The sequence below is a fragment of the Salmo trutta genome, chromosome 2 (assembly GCF_901001165.1).
Source record: "Salmo trutta chromosome 2, fSalTru1.1, whole genome shotgun sequence".
Classification (NCBI taxonomy): Eukaryota; Metazoa; Chordata; class Actinopteri; order Salmoniformes; family Salmonidae; genus Salmo; species Salmo trutta.
The window spans coordinates 58512190-58528595 of record NC_042958.1 but is presented as its reverse complement, the minus strand read 5'-3'; the positions used below and the strand labels follow the sequence as shown (position 1 = coordinate 58528595).

Sequence of the window (16406 nt, the reverse complement as noted above, 5' to 3'; positions counted from 1 at the left end):
TGCAATGTTCCTTGCTAAATTTTTGCAACGATAACGAGGGGGATCAAGGGGGTTCGAGTGACCCCACACAGTCCAAGACTTGTGAAGTAACGTGTAACGGCGTGGAGAGCTGGTGGCAGTTCTTGCTAAATCCTTTTGCACCGCAGCAAAACTGACTGGTATAAGGCAAATTCCATGCAAAAGCCACTGTTTGCCCATGATGCTAACTAGGTAACGCTAGCTAACGTTACATGTTCTGGCTGCAGGTGAAGTATACAGGAAAATGAATTAACAACTTTATAATTGCGTCATCAATGACATGTGTTGTATTTATGCTGCAGTGCAGCATGTATACAATAATAACTTTGGTAATTCTCAATTTCATAAATAGATTGTCAGAAGCAGCGGAATCCTGTGTTCCGCCGCGAACAAGCCCCCTTAGTTCCCCCCACTACTTCCTCCATAGCCCCCCCCCCTTCTCATGGCCGCCATCTTAAGTTCCCACCTACCTGAAATTTCCGAGCTGTTTTCTTTTACTAAATTCTTATTGAAGGAGTCGTCATCCGGATAAAATCTTACTCAATCCGTGATGATAGTATTCCAAACTGTCTCTCGGTACCCAACGAGGTACGACTAGGTCCGTGGGAAGAAGTTAAAATACGGACCGAAAGAGAGCGGGTTCGGCTCGCCGAATCTAGCATTTGCGGGGAGGAGACTTTAGACGCAGCGAAATGGTGGAGAACCGCTGCTGACAACGTGAAGAAGTATTATCTCGCGAGAAGTTGCCAGGCGCGCCACTGCAATTTTTGGGACAAGTACTTGGAAGACAGTGCGTTGATTGCTTTAGTTGAAATTCTAGCAAATCCCATGATAATTTGGGGGTTCATGTTTTGTTTCTATTCTCTGGTTGGATTTTATATTATTTTCATTCAATGTACTCCACTAGGGTTTCATTCATTTACCAAATGTTTTTTCTATTTCCATAGAAAAGTACCCAATTCCCCTACTGTACCTTTCTGTAATGTATTTGTGGTTTCTACAAACCCAAATGGACTCAATAATTCAAAAAAGGTAACCTTATAAACCTTACAAAATCGAAATCGCATGCATTACTAGATACTGGTAGATAAAAGCTTCCATTGTAAATCATAACAGGGCTTTGAATGTGACAATAAGCAAATCACCAATTGTCAAATCAAGAATATATTTGACAGGGAATATGATTTACCATTACTTGTTTGGTGGTCACAAAACACTTTAGCCATTTACAATTGTACAGATGGGTCAGGATGCTGAAATTGGACTAGGTGCTTGCCTACCATTGTCTCTACTGAAGGCGTTAGTGCTGGGCTGGAACAAAATCCTGCTCTCCAAGGTCGGCGTTGGAGCTCCACGCTGTATGTGCTCTCCAAATAAACTTAAATTCTGGAAAGCACAAAAGGTGCACAAAAATGTCAGAGTACATAAAGATGTGCTCAGTCATCCCTTTGAAGTTGCTGAATGAACTCTGACATCTATTAGACACCAAGACAACCAAAACAAATAAAAGACCCACAATCAAGTAACCAACAGTTATTTTAATAATTCATCTTTGTGGACTATAGGGGAAGGGGTTTGAAAGGTATAAAATGGTCTTATTAAAATAAATCGACCCAAATGTCTTTTCCTTCTCTCAGTATACCCTTAGTCCAGTCTTGTGTACCGATTCTTTTTTCAAGCCTCCTGTCCCATTTTTCCATGTATATAAATTATCTTTGTTCATGGAGCATCAATGTGAAAATGACTTGCCGGCAGGCATTCATAGTCCAAAATGTGATGTGACAGCAACACAAACCTCCCTCAGTGTATTCATCATATATTCAAAGATCTGATCCATGAAGAAGCCAGAGGTTGTTATGGTTGTGTCTTACTCACGTTCACAAGCATTTCCTTTTTCCGTCAAACAACTGTTACTGCCTGATGTGGAACAACTTGAAATTGTTACTAAAGGGGAGTGCATTGGTGATACCTGAAACAATGACAAATAACAGTGAATATATTTATTATCATTATAGAAGATGTTAACAATAATAATTACAAAGGCAATTTCACTAGACTACTATATTAGGGTCCTGCTCATATGTCAAGTCAGAAGAGAAATATTGTCCACCGTGTCGGCACAGTATACATCATCATTCTTTCTATTAAATATAAGAGGTGGAGCCAAGGATCTTAGATCACAGAGGAGTGGTGAGAAGAGCTACAGAAGCATACGGTTCTTTATAGATTTAGAATCTTCAAAAGTTTCATCAATAATCTAGTCTTTTCACAATTACAGAGGACACAAAAAAATAAAAGAACCAGAGAAATATACTGTGCTACCATAATTATTTTGCTCGTCCAGAAAACATCCCAACGTTTTATTTATGCAAAGGGATTTATATATCCCCATGAGTTGGAACAAGAGAAGGATGAATGATTCATGTGTACAAAATGTGCACATCTCTCATCTTATCAAACCTGAAAAAGCTTGCTTCAAAACTGATCATATTCAATTGGGAAAGCCTTTTCTCTGCCTCTTTGTACAGCTACCATTATTGTATACATCATATGGACAAAGAACAAACTTTAAAATAATAAAACACTAGGAAGCACAGAAACCATGTACCTTAAAATTGCACTGATTGAACCATTGTGAATGTGCTGAGTCGCCCCCATACAAGTCTCCTCATATCCCTTCCCTATCTTCAACCCCAGCAACACCCTTTGGGGGGCTCATTGGTCTAGAGTAGAGATGGGCAACTCGTCATCAGGGGCCTGATTGGTGTCACACTTTTGTCCCAGCTAACACACCTGACTTAATTATCAACTAATCATGATCTTCAGTTTATAATCAAATTCATTTGAATCAGCTGAGTTTGTAGGGATGGGGGAATAAGTGTGACACCACTCCAACCCCCGAGGACCGGAGTTGCCCATCTCTGGTCTAGAGCCTTAGTGAGTTGTGTGTTTCAGGAAGCAGAGTGAGAGCAGCAAAGTAATCCTGACGTTTCCCTTTGACTCCTCCGGTGTGTCCCTGTACTATCTGGACTCGCCGTCTTTGTGAGAGTACATGGCCAAGTCCCCGGGCCCACCCAGTCTGCGGGTCGGGGTGGAAGACCTGCTGGTCACAGATGGAATGAGCGGAGGGGGGGCTCCTACGGACAGTGCCCCCACCAGGCCAGCAGGGGTCTTGGCCAGGATGCCGTTGGGCACGTGGTGCGCGTGTAGAGGCCCCAGGCGGGAGTAAAGGCCGGGGTGGTGGGGCGAGTGGGTGGAAGCTCCAGGCTGATGGAGGTGTGAGTGGGAGAGCATCCCAGCGTGCAGCTGCTCCAGGTGGGCAGAGTGAGAACCCGGTGGGAGGTGGGAGCCCGAGAGGTGCGGGTGAGAATGCATCCCAAAGTAGCGTGCCCTCTCAAAGTCTTCCCTCAGGATCTGGGCACGCTGCTGCTCATCCATGAGCCCGCCACCTTGGGGACCCAGCTGGGGAGGGCGGTCGAAGTTGTGGGCCATCAGGCCAAACTCCTGGCGGGCCGAGGAGGCGGAGGAGGTAGGAGGGTGGTGGTGAGGGTTGTTTGCAGCCACCGCTGCTGCCATGGCCGCCGCCCTCTCGGCCTCCAAGAAGCGCTGAGTGTGCTGGTTCTGGAGCAGCCGGGCCAGATGGGGGTCGGAGCGCAACGCTAGGTGGGGGTCCGAACGCAGAGCCATGGCCTCCCGGCGTTGCTGCTGCTGCTGTTGGGCGGCCAGCTCCCTCCATGGGTCCCATGGGAAGCTGTGGGGGTGCTGGCCATGCCCCTGGGGCGGGCCGTGGGGATGGGTGGAGAACCTCTCTCCCCCTGGACCCACTACTATCCCGCCAGCCCCTTGTGTGCTCCCCAGGTAGGCCTCAATGGCGGCCTGAGCTCGGGAGCGCTCCAGGATGGAGAGGTGATGGTGAGGGTTGTGCGGGGTGGGAGGAGGCAGGGGCAAGCCGGGTGTGGGAGTCAGAGAGAGAGAAGAGGGGGTGGCGGAGCGGTGGTGGTGAGGGCGGCTGTTGGGCCGATCGTAGTTGTGGCTGGGGGGCAGGGGAGGCGGCAGGGAGATTGGCACGGGCTCCGGTTCCTCCTTCCGCTCCTCCTTAACCTTGACTGGGGGGAAGAGGGGGGGAGGCTTGGGCAACGGGGTGGTGGTTCGGTCAGGCTTCTTGCCCTGGGACAGAGAGGTGGCTGAGGATAAGGCAGGGGGGGCTCCCTCTCTTTGTGAGGAGTGGGAGAGTTCGTTATGTAGGCCGTGCTGCGCTGGGGGCTGCTGACGGGGGTACAGATCCAAGGGCGAGGGGGCGCCGGGTCCCGAGGGCGGGGGAGTTGTCAGCACAGAGGAAGAAGAGGAGCGAGGCCTGTCTCTGTCTGCTGCAGCTGCTGAAGACGAAGGGCCTAGTGGAGGTGGCCTGGAGGAGAGCGGCCTCTTGTCCCCGTCTCTGTCCCTCTCTCGGTCCCTGCTGTGGCTGCGTGTCAGATCCTCAGTGAGACCGCTGGGGCCTCCCAGGGGGCCCCCATGTCCGTTAATGTGGGAGACAGGGGTGTTGCTGCGATGCTGCTTGAGGGCCGGGGCGACCGGAGACATCCGCACAGGTTGACGACCATACAGCATATTGTCCCTGAAAACGAGGATAGAAGTTGATCAGTGGTTGCGGGGAGAGGTATACCAATTAAGCACTCTAATCAAAAACAGCATTAAAAATGTGTTGAGTAACGTGAACTGTGTCAGACAGAAAACTACTATAGAAAGATAAGTTCAAACAACATATTTAGGAACTAGGTTGATGAAATATGTTTGAGTGAGGCCGTTGTCTCTCACCTGTCTTTCTCGTCTTTGATGTGAATAATCTCTCTCCTCTCCATGTCCTTCCCCGGGTCCCGCTCGTCCCTCTTCTCACTCCCCTTGGCCCAGCTGGGGCCGGCGAATGGGGGAGGCCCACTGTGCAGCCGGTTCCATGGGTCATGAGGGTTGGGTAAGCCCCCGACCGCAGGAGGCTCCTTGTGGCCAAACACTGAGCTGTTAGCTAGAGACGGAAAGACGTTGGAATAATGTTAGTCATTTCAGTAGACAGTACAAATGATTATCCAAGGAGTAAGGACATACACGATTGTTCCTTTTTGAGGAAGAGAAATGGTGACTCACCCAGCGTAGGGCTGCCCAGTCCGCCGAAGGCACCAGAACCCAGGGCTCCGAGAGGTGCGAACGGAGGCGAGCGGCCGTACGGGTCTGCAACACATGCACATATAAACATCAGGACTGAAGCGGACACAAACCTTACAGCATCAAACCTCTGGCAATACTCACTATTAGTGTTCAGACTCACTGGAGCACAAGCTACTTTAGTCGCATGTTCTAAAGTTACTATGCTTAAACTGATTATCTAGGCTAATACGGTGTTTCAGTGACCTGTGAATATGCTAAACAAAGCAGTTCTTGAGACAGTGTATCAAAATAAGAATTGTTTACCAAGGGTGCAAGTGGCGCAGATGCGACCTTTGAAGCAGTCTCTTACCTAAGTGTGCAGTTGGGGTGAGGAAAGAGGAGTGGGGCGTTGATGGTGGGATGAAAGGAGATGATGGATTGACTCCACCTGAGGGAAAAGGGGGCACACACCAAAATGTCAAATAATACACACACCTCTACATAATCCTTTAAAAAGGTCCTCAGTCATTCTGAAAAGTACCTTCTCTCTCATAGCTAACTAAGAATTTTGAAAAGACAGGCCGAGTGGGCGGGGAGCTTATATTCATGAGCTCACCTTGACTGACAGCTCTTTGAAACGCCCATGCCAAGCAACTTGGATGCAGTGAGCAATGTTGCAGTAAAATCCACTCAAGCGAATTTGGTGACACAGAAAGCAACTAAGTGAAATTGCATCAATTCTATCATAACAAAAATATACATCTCCCGTTTGGCATGTCTCTTGTGAAGCGTTTCACAGCAGCACTAACGGATGTGTTGACAATGGCGTCTGCATTTTTAACAACCCCCTCCTTTTGTTCAATGCTATCTGAAGACCTAGCGAGCCAGTAACTGGCTAACACCAGACACAGATGAAAGGGGGAAACAAGTATCTTTGCCATCAATGAATAGGGTAAACTTTTAATTACATTTGCTAGCACCCTACAGTGACATTTTGGCACCAGTAGAGTAGCTATCTAGCTATATAAACCAAGTCCCTCTGCAAACATGCCTTCTCCGATGTTGGTTACAAGGCGGTACTTATTTAAATTAGGTACGTGAATATCATGTTACCATTGGTGTATTAAAATGAGAGTTCGGGTGATGTCCCCTTAATAACGAATCCAAGTGTTTGACATGGGGGAGCGAACCTGTAACTTTATCAATGTAGAAGCAACAGTCATTTTTCACATGTCGGTCATCATACTGGTTTCCTTCAAATATCATCCCATTTCATGAAAAACATGATTGACTGTTCACATCAGATGTCAAATGTGATAAATCCACTATCCATAATAAAAACTATAAAACAATTTACTAACTATTTGCAATGTCAGGGAATCTTTTCTCTTTACCTGTGGTTTTTGAACAGCCCATAGTTCTCTCTGTATGGTGCAAACAATTGCTGCCCCTTTTCTTCAAACATATCTGGCAAGAACACAAAAGCACCCACCAGCAGCTGTGAAGAGGCTGGCAGGTCGGTTCAGGTCGTGGGCAGATGGAAGGCCACCTCCAAGGGGCCCCAGACCCCCGGCCCCTGGAAGACGAGCCAGCAGCTCGTTACGGAAGTCCAGCTTGTGAGGATCTGCCTGCATCAGCTGAGAAAGAGGGGAGCAGTGGTTAGTCACTGCAATGGACATAGCATTTTTCAAGTGAGATGAGGGCAGTGGAAGGTTGGCCCCTAAATGGCAGGTAATCAAAGAAAGAAAACAAGTCGGTGGGCAGTATGACGCAGAAAACTTGAGAACTATTTACAGATAATACATATAAATAGGAGCAGATTAGAATATTGTTTACAGATCAGCAATTGCAAATAGCTTTTTCAATAAACATTGACAACTAAACCAATGTTGTTACGATTTTTTATATTGACATCTGATAAGAATGTTTGAGTTGCTTCAGTGGTCGAATTTCCACGAAATACTTTCTAATACAGATTGGATCAGAATGAAGTCAAATAATACAAAAATGTTAAAAAGTGAAATGTTTCACAAGTCATTACCTTCACCTTCTTCTGATGGCTCAGAATCATCCATGCCACACGTACATGCATTGCACACCACTTCCCTGGTTTCTGTGTATTCAAAAACACATGATTGACTGTGATCCTGTTTAGCTTGCATTAAGACTTAAGGCCTTTGCACAGAGTCAGATGCAATGGTGTTAACGTCTGCCGTATGAAATGTTCGTCTGGCATAGCATGAACGTGAGTATGATGGAAGAAGTACAGTTTAGTAAGGCATTAATAAACAAATTATGGGTCAGTTTCTTTTTCCTAGACAAAAAAAATATATAGGAATCCTTCTGGTTCCAAAATGAGTAATGACAGAAAGTTGCAGAGTTTCACAGTAGGTGTGCCAAAAGTCAGAGAAGAAGTCAGACTCGGTGTGCAAGGGCGTTTAGTCGAATAGTTTTGAATCTGACCAGGAGTTAGTAGGAACACCAACAGAACAGTGACAGTATCATAACACTTTTTAAAAAATGTATTCAAGGGTAGATAAAGCGTCCGACTTTTCTTACATTACTGACTTTCAACGATGTCCCAAATGGATCAGTTAGCTAAAAAACAAAAAGGAGTAGTAAAACCAGGTTTGTTAAAGGCCCAATGCAGCCGTTATTATAACAATATCAAATCATTTCTGGGTAACAATTAAGTACCTTGCTGCGATTTTAATTGAAAACAATGATCAAAAAGAAACAAATATCTTCTTAGAAAAGAGTAATTCTTCGAGCAAGAATTTTGCTCTGACTGTCTGGGAGTGGTTTGAGTGGGGAAACAGATAATTAGCTGTCATTGGCAGAATATTGGAACTCTTTCTTATTGCTCTATTAACTAATTTACCGCATGGTGATGTCATCATCAAAGGCTAAAACTCCATTCAACCCAAACAGGCAGAAATATCAGGCGGTCTTTTCAAACAGCTCTTACACTAAAAGGGCATTATAATAATTTCATAAAATCATTCCAACCTCAGTGTGGAAATATATATAAAACACAGGAAAATAATTTGACTGCACTGGACCCTCTATCCAACTGTTTGCTAATTTTTATCCACTCTTTCCTGCACTGACTACTAGGCCCAAGTCTTCGCACATAATGGCTTTATAGGCACGCGCATCGTCTATCAACTCAATCCTATACTACAAGCTTCCGTTGTAACCATTGCCATGACATATTCTATAATGACATAGTTATACGGAGCATCTTACCCTGGGGTCTTTGGGCTGCAGGTGGTGAGGCACACCCCCCAGTCGAGCGGTCATCTCAGGACTCGTTCTCTGGGGGGCAAGAGGCTGTATCAAAACACAGCAAATGGTTCTTCATCTAGACACAACAACATATCATAATCCATTGACTTGTAAAGGGACAATCTCTCAGGGAAATGTAGCGAAAGCTCCACTCACCTTAGGCTGGAAGGCTCCTTGCAGAGAGCTGAAGGGCCCAGTGGGAGGAAGCACAGGCTGGATGCCTGGCACTGAGGGAGCAGGGTACTGTGGGAAGAACTACACCAGCCAGCCACACATACACACAGAGAGGCTGGTTAAAACGACACTCCTCAGACCCCTACCACATTCATCTCATCATCCACCTCAAATGTATAAAACAAACACACCAATTCTGGAGCATGTAAACAAACTCACAGTGTTTCTGTAGAGCCCCTCGATCTTGCCATACTTCTCAAACTAAAAGATGAATACAAAAAGTGATAAGTTACATGCCAACACTGGCATTTCAAGGCAGAAGCTGCTCTATGAAACCCAATGTGAGAAGGGTAGCATGTCATCTCTTACCAGGTGCTGAGGCGGTGGTGCGGAGGCGTTGGGGTGCAGGAAGGGGGTGAAGTGTTGGTGTGTATGTGTGTGCTGGTGCTGGTGGTTGTGCTGGTGGAACTGGAAGGCCAGTGGCTGGACACTGGCCTGGGAGGAGCGGCCTGAGGAGCCCGAACTGGAGCTGGCCCCCGACGGACCTCCGGGAGTAGAGCGGCCTGGCCCGCCACCGTTAGTCTCAGCCCCAGGGACGCTGCGGCGGCCCTCGCGGTCCTGCGAAGCCAGGAAGTGAGAGTTCAGGCCCTGGCGCAGCAGGTCTTGTTCTGCAGTAGGGGAACAGACAGATCAGAATGGAGTTATTATTAAATCAGAAACAAAGAACTCATTTTACTACACTGTAACATTAGGCTGTCCATGTACCCATAGGAAGCTAATAGCAGACCTGATTGGTAAATAAAACACAAACATTTGCAATTATGGTTGACGAGCTGACTGAGGCTGTGGGGTGAAAAAAATAGCACTACACATTGGTGCCAACTGTACAGTACCTGCTCCTGAGTGGGACGTGAGGAGAGGAGGTGGAGGGGGAAGCCCAGGGGAGGAGGTGAACAGGGACCCGGAACGCGAAGGGGGGCGTAGAGATCCTGACGACCCTGGACCTCTCATGAGGGACATCGACATACCGGTTGAGGGAGTTGGGGGTCGCATAGACGACAATGAAGAAGCAGCAGAAGAGGATTGGGGTTTGACTGAGGTACCGTTCCTAAGGAGAGTGAAAACAAGTTTAGACCAACAAAAAAAGGTACATTTCCTGAAGAAAATGCGTGTTTGCTTCAGCTGTTCAAAAAATTGTGGTAGTGGAAGTAGTTGTTTTTACTGCAGAAGTAAGAGTGCGAACTTCTAGGCAGACCTGGTAGTACCAGTGACTGACCTGTTGTTGATGCCCATGCTGTAGATGGATGGGTGTCGCCCGGGGAAGGTGAGGAAGGGCTTGTGTTTGGAGCGCGGCGGGCTGGGGTCGTGGTGGGGGCGGTGGTGAAGGCCGTTGCTGCTGCCACCGTTGAGCTGGCCGGGCCGTGTGACCGTGGCCGGGGAGAGGGACGGCAGGCAGGAGAAGGAGGTAGACAGGGGCTCGGGGTAAGGCGGCTCCAGGCTCCTCTCCTGGCTGCGCTCCAGGCCAGAGACACGTGGGGTGACCGCCAGCCGCGAGAGGCCACAGCGGCCTGGTAGTGGTAGTAGAGGGCAGCCTTTGCCCATAGAAGAGGCAACGCTCACAGGGATAGGCTCCATAACTAAAGGGCGAGAAAAAAAACAGCATAATTTCAAATGAGTGCATACTTTGTTTCACCCCAATGGTCCTAATGTGGAATCGGTACCCTTACCGATATCATGGACAGTAATGGTCTGAGAAGATTCCATTTTAAAGATACATACACATTACCAGGCAACTCCTTTTTTCTAGATTTACAATTTAGGTCAGCTATGCTACCCAACTACCGAAACATCCAATAATGGAATTTAGAAATAAATTCTCTGGGCTCTCGAAAAGACTGATCACTATAATATATAAACAACTTTTTGGAAAGATCATATTCTGAGCTAGCCATTAAAAAAGTATGGTCCACAGATCTAATTGAATCTGAAGCACCCTTTAACTGGAACAGAATATGGAAAACCTTGACCGTCGCATCCCGTAATCCGAACAACCAACTACAAAATGCATTAATTCAAATATTCAATGCCTCCATCTATTATGTTACTTAACAATGATAGTTCCCTGAATCTCTCAATCAGAGAAGAATACTGCTGGCAGTGTTGGCTCAGATGGAGAAAAAAAAACAAAAAAGATGTTGGCTCAGATGGAAACCACTTCACTCCTTCCTATTTAACCGGTGAACACAGTTACTATTAGAAGTTAAAACAGAATTATCATCAGTGGGAATGAAATGTAATAGTCAAGGAACAGTTGAGGCCTGGGCAAATATACTTGACTCTAAAGAACAATCTCAGCCAAAGCCCAACACCTTCAAACCAATTATATATATTTATATAGACTATTGTTACTTTCTTTGCTTTCAGGCCCACGGGGAAGGGAATATAAGTGGAGAAACAGGGGATGGATAGGTGGAGAAATAAGCCATCCTGGTTTTTGGGTGGATTGGTAAGGGGTGGGAGGCATGTGGTGGTGGGTGGGGGCATGGTTTCTGGGTGGGAGTAGAGGATGCGGGGAGGTGGAATGGGTTCTTTGTATGCATTCATTTGATTGTTTTTGTACCTGCAACCCCCCTCTGAAAAAAGAAAATTACAAAACTGAATTAAAAAAAACTATGAGTGCATACTGAAAACAAAGTCACCAAATGACAAGAGCATATTTATAAAGCAAAGGCATACAGCTATGGGAAAGAGAGAACAGCATTTTACCTTTCCTGGTGCTGACAGTGAACATTGGCTCCATGTCATTGTCAGAGGCCTAGGGGGATGAGAGGAAAAACACAGTAGGTAAATCTAAACCTAACAATAAGCAGGAACAGTAGTGCAATTCCAAAAACAAATCTTCATTTTGTGTGGTTGGATTCAAGCAGTACCTTACCTTATCTGCTGACTCGCTCTCTGTGTCACACTAAAAGAAAACATGAACATTTTTTTAAAATGGCTACATTTAGATGTGCCACAACATTTGAAAAACACAGCTGTATCCTATGGACAGCTTAAGCACTGTATCAATAGAAGTATAAAGAAACTTACGATGTAGCCAGTCTCCAAGAAGAGGATACCCCCAACCTAAAACAATTCTAACAGTTAATATGTAAAATAGATGGTATTCACCTTCAACATAAATGTGGGCCCAAGCCTTAGGCAGAGCAGGTGGGACATTACAGGCAGGATCTGTATCCTGATATAGTTCAGACGTCAAAGCCATTCCAGAATCACTTTGAACTTCTTCTGCAACTCCCAGACTAGTAGTTTTAAGGAGGTTACTTAGCTTCAACTTTGCAGATGGTTTTATTGAGTTGCTATTCTTGCCTTCACATTCTTTGACTATGACTTTTTCAGGACTAAACACCCTTGAATTTCCAAATTATCCTGTGTAGGCTAACCGTTCCCTAGGTTGGGATGCATAACACCTGAAAATCCAGTGTCAAAGAGCAGTCGTACTCTAAATATAGTTTCCCCATCGACAGGGTATTTAGCAACTTGAAATATTCTTCATGTCTGTCGCACCTTGAGTTAATAAATCCCCATCGTTTCATTTGAAGCTCGGCCGACACGTTGCTATGAGGTGTCACTATTAAGTGTTAATCAGCCAGTGCTCCTACTAGACCTGTAGGCCATTAAAGGTCTTGAATTCACTTCAGTCTGAATATTTAAGATGAACAGGCCAGCTAGTTCCCAAAAACAAGAGACAAATGGGTCGCAATAGCATGGCAACCATACCGCCGGTGTGCTGCTTACCTTCACCTCTGTCTTTCTTCTCTTCCTTCTATTCCTGCGGGATAAGCTGGGTAGGGCCCCTTCCTCTGGCTCTGAGACGAGCCCTCTGCCATTCTCCTTTGGGCCCCTCTTCCTCTTGCTCCCCCTTCCCATGAGCATGGCGGCACGTTGGTTAGGCTTCATGGAGCAGTCCATCTTGATAGAAGATACGTCGCAGTGTTAAACAAGCGGTACAAAACTGTTACAAGCTGATCAAACCAGACGCCTGCGTGTGCATGTTGATTTTGTACCCCCACACCAGACACGATCAGGATACGCAGGTTGAAATATCAAAACCAACTGAACCAATTATATTAATTTGGGGACAGGTCGAAAAGCATTAAACATTTATGTCATTAAGCTAGCTTGCTGTTGCTAGCTCATTTGTTCTGGTATATAAACATTGGGTTGTTATTTTACCTGAAATGCACAAGGTCCTCTACTCTGACAATTAATCCATAGATAAGAAAGGAGTTCAGTTTACCGTTTTGTCACCACCTCAGGCTTCTTTTTTTACTTCTTTGGACTTATATGGCAGTGCAACCAACTTAAAAGTGCATTACTACAACCGACTGGAGTGCGGACGTCAGTTCATCTTTCAATCACCCACGTGGGTATATGCTCCTAAACACCAATGAGATGGCTCATGGGTATATGCTCTTAAAAACCCAATGAGGAGATGAGAGAGGTCGGACTTGCAGCGCGTTGAGCGTCACAAATAGAACCTATTTCTATTTTAGCGCGCGAACAGTGTGGGTGCAATGATTGATGTATGTGTACACTTATTTCGCAACGCACGTGAGCGGTGTGGTCAGCATGTTAGGTTTACTGAAACAATGACAACGATTTGATTGACTTCCTAGTATTTCCCTGAATTTCGCACACAAGTTTTAAGCAGCTCATGTCTTGCCTTGATAGCCACCAAGGACCTTCTTGCCACCGACATTTAATTGGCCAAAAAACAAATGAGGAAGCCTCGACTGAGAAATTAATAGCACAGTCAGTGATGATGTGCCCTGACACGATTTCAGATTGGTTACAATGATATTGCATGTTTTAGCAACTCAGTTCTGAAGGATACTGGATTGCTGCCATTCAACTGCCCCCAACTGCTCATCAAACATCTTATTCCAAAATCATGGGCATTAATATGCCCCTCACCCCCTATGCTGCTATAACAGCCTCCACTCTTCTGGGAAGGCTTTCTACTCAATGTTGGAACATTACTGCAGGGACTTACTTCCATTCAGCCACAAGAGCATTAGTGAGGTCGGGCACTGATGTTGGGTGATTAGGCCTGGCTGGCAGTTGGAATTCCAATTCATACCAAAGGTGTTCGATGGGATTGAGGTCAGGGCTCTGTCAATTTCTCACACACCGATCTCGACAAACCATTTCTGTATGGACCTCGCTTTGTGCACACTGGCATTGTCATGCAGAAACAGGAAAGGGCCTTCCCCAAACTGTTGCCACAAAGTTGGAAGCACAGACTCATCTAGAATGTCATGCTGTAGCATTAAGATGTGTATATATAGTGTATATCAAATACGTATCCTGAAATACTGGATTGTGTGGGGTTTAAACTCAAGAGAAGAACAAGACTAGTTATTGTTGGTCCAATGTCAAGCATATTCCTAAACCTTAATATAACCTAGGTTATTTGTATTTACATAGGGTGCTTAGTGTACACAAATAATTAAGGTTGTTAAGACACATCAGAGAAGATCATTGTATCCAATGGCTTTCATTGTGGTTGTTGATTGGATTGCTCCTCCTAAGTGTTCAAAGTGTAAATGGCCTGAATTGTAAGAAGTTCAATGCAAAACTGATTCACACCTGGAGGGGATGTTAACCTAACTAGTGACCAAGTAAAGACAAAGAGATAGAGGGAGGACAATGCACTTCTGTGGAGACCATTGTGTGCCTCCAAAAACTGTTGATGTGTGTTAGTCTGATTTATTCCAGGACCAAATGTTATTTACATGAGGTTGAAGTCCATCATATCTGAGTATTGTGTTCAGGGTAAGATTGTGCTCACATAAGGAAATACAGAGACTTACCTCCAGGGCCTCAAAGCTGATGAAGCTGGCAATTGAGAAGCCATCGATGATGTCCTCCTCGCAGGACACAGACACTCGCTTCCTCCGTCGAGGAGGCCTGTGTCTAGGGCTGGTTCGACATTCTTTACCTCCAGGACCGAGTACAGATCCTGACCCACAAAGCTCCCTTTCCGAGCCCGAGGAGGGCGATGTGGCCCGCTGCACAGCGAGGTCTACTCTTCTCCTGCGCCGCTCTCTGTCTCGTTGAGAACGGGAGCGTCGACTCTGTCTGAACACACTACTTCGAATCGGACCTTCCATGTCAAAAAAACAGCACCAGTCCCAGTCTGACCGAAGGCACTTGTAAAAATCCGGCACGGTGATACTTTCCTTATACCAAAAAGAAACACCAACACAGGCCCACAACGGAGCCCCTGTTTAAAATGGCGTTAATAGTAGTCTATTATTTAGCGTCTTTTGCGGACAGGATGGCATCTGTGCCTTTCTCTCGGCGAACTTTGACTGTCATGTCAATGCACTAAGATGCTATCTTTATTTCCAGAATTGATGGTTTTACTGTTCAGCAGGAGTAACCCCAGGAAGCTATTGTCAAGACATGGCTGATTCTAAGTCTCAAAAGCTAGCTGGCAAGCCAAAAACCAAATATGCGTATGTAAACAAAATCACTAACTCTAGCTAACTAACTTGCGTAGTTAGCTGTTTTTCCCCCAAAACGTGTATTTTATAGCAATGTTACATTTACTGATGTAATACTGAAATGTAAAGCATACCCATCTCGTTCCAATTAGAATTTCGGCACGAGCTGACAAATGAGCTAACTAAAATCGCTCATTAGCCAATGATAGCTTAACTGCTAACTAGCTAAACGGACAATAGCTCGATAGATAGCTACCTGCCACGGAAAATAACCAGAGTAAGATATGTGTTGCTAGTTTAAAGCATAGATCACTGTTTATCTAACTAATTTAGCGCAGCCACACAATTATTATAAGCAGCTAGACAGTTAACTGTTTTTGTAGCTAAGCTAACTTTAGCAATACATGAGAATTATATCCACTTGCTATCTGCTACCTAGGCTAATGCTACCTAGATACATGTATTCAAGTGCTTTATTATGCTAACATTGGGTAGCTAATTAGCATGTGTATTGCAAACTCAATGTAGCTAGTTATCACGGAGTAGGCAACGTTACTGGAGTAAATCGCATTCTTTAAAAACCGTCTGAAATATTGATTAGTACAAAATCCATAACTACCCTGCAGCAGCTGGGAGTAAAGCTAGCTAACATTATTTTTCCAGTCTAACGATGGGCCCGATACGAATGGTTGAATTATCGTAAAGACCTAACTAATCCACAAAAATGGTTTTGTTTACACCAAGACTGACGTTATATGGCGACTGTTTGGACACCCACCATCCGTGTGTTATCGATGTGTCTCTTCCTACACCAATTTGTTTTCGCATAACAGTCATTAAAGACGAAATTATTCAAGGCCCTACTGAAGCCTCGATCTGGAGTTCCATTGATAAGGGTGTCGACCAAGCCCCTGGCAGAACAACTCCGTCAGCGGCCCACACAATAATGCACTGTGTAGGGGGAAGTTATTTGCCGACGTTTCCGGTCGAACCAAATCTACCCTGACCACGGTCTTCAAATATACACAAAATAGCACGATTCTCCAACGACTTATTATATTTTTAAACAAATAGGATATGAAGATTTAGGCGATACTACCCTTGTCAGAAGTGCATTGTGTGCTTCAGCGAGTCCTCTTCTTCAATCTGGGTAGTTGGGAAATTGATACCACTGCAAGTACCTTGCTGCCACCAAGTGGACATAGTTGGTCTGAACATGTCAGGGTCTGTTTTATCAGATTTATGAAACCAAATGCATTTCAAACGTTACACTTT

At 45.3% G+C, this 16406-nt stretch overlaps 1 protein-coding gene across 4 annotated transcripts; it reads right to left on the bottom strand.

The window, feature by feature from the left end:
* Positions 1-1541: 1541 nt before the first annotated feature.
* fbrs (fibrosin) lies at positions 1542-16404 on the bottom strand. 4 transcript variants are annotated; one of them, XM_029707907.1, is made up of 18 exons: positions 14496-16404; positions 12418-12591; positions 11710-11745; positions 11555-11584; positions 11386-11434; positions 9896-10256; positions 9513-9727; positions 8989-9287; positions 8839-8880; positions 8602-8700; positions 8407-8475; positions 7717-7755; positions 7199-7270; positions 6650-6794; positions 5528-5605; positions 5158-5241; positions 4834-5038; positions 1542-4633 (listed from the first exon to the last, which is right to left on the bottom strand). In XM_029707907.1, the coding sequence occupies exons 1-18, from the start codon at positions 14793-14795 to the stop codon at positions 3040-3042; spliced, it is 3891 nt and encodes a 1296-aa protein (XP_029563767.1). In that variant the 5' UTR covers positions 14796-16404; the 3' UTR covers positions 1542-3039. The 4 variants fall into 4 exon arrangements, with proteins under 4 accessions (XP_029563767.1, XP_029563758.1, XP_029563786.1 ...); XM_029707898.1 differs by having other exon boundaries at positions 8407-8490; positions 14496-16403; XM_029707926.1 differs by lacking the exon at positions 7717-7755.
* Positions 16405-16406: the final 2 nt, after the last annotated feature.

What these genes read in the sequence shown, in the direction of transcription:
- fbrs (XM_029707898.1), bottom strand. Translation starts at nt 14,795, where the DNA reads ATGGAAGGTCCGATTCGAAGTAGTGTGTTCAGACAGAGTCGACGCTCC. An exon ending in AGGGGCTCTACAGAAACACT is followed by an intron (nt 8,701 to 8,838) that starts GTGAGTTTGTTT and finishes TGGCTGGTGTAG; the next exon opens with TTCTTCCCACAGTACCCTGC. An exon ending in GCCATCAGAAGAAGGTGAAG is followed by an intron (nt 6,795 to 7,198) that starts GTAATGACTTGT and finishes CCTCTTTCTCAG; the next exon opens with CTGATGCAGGCAGATCCTCA.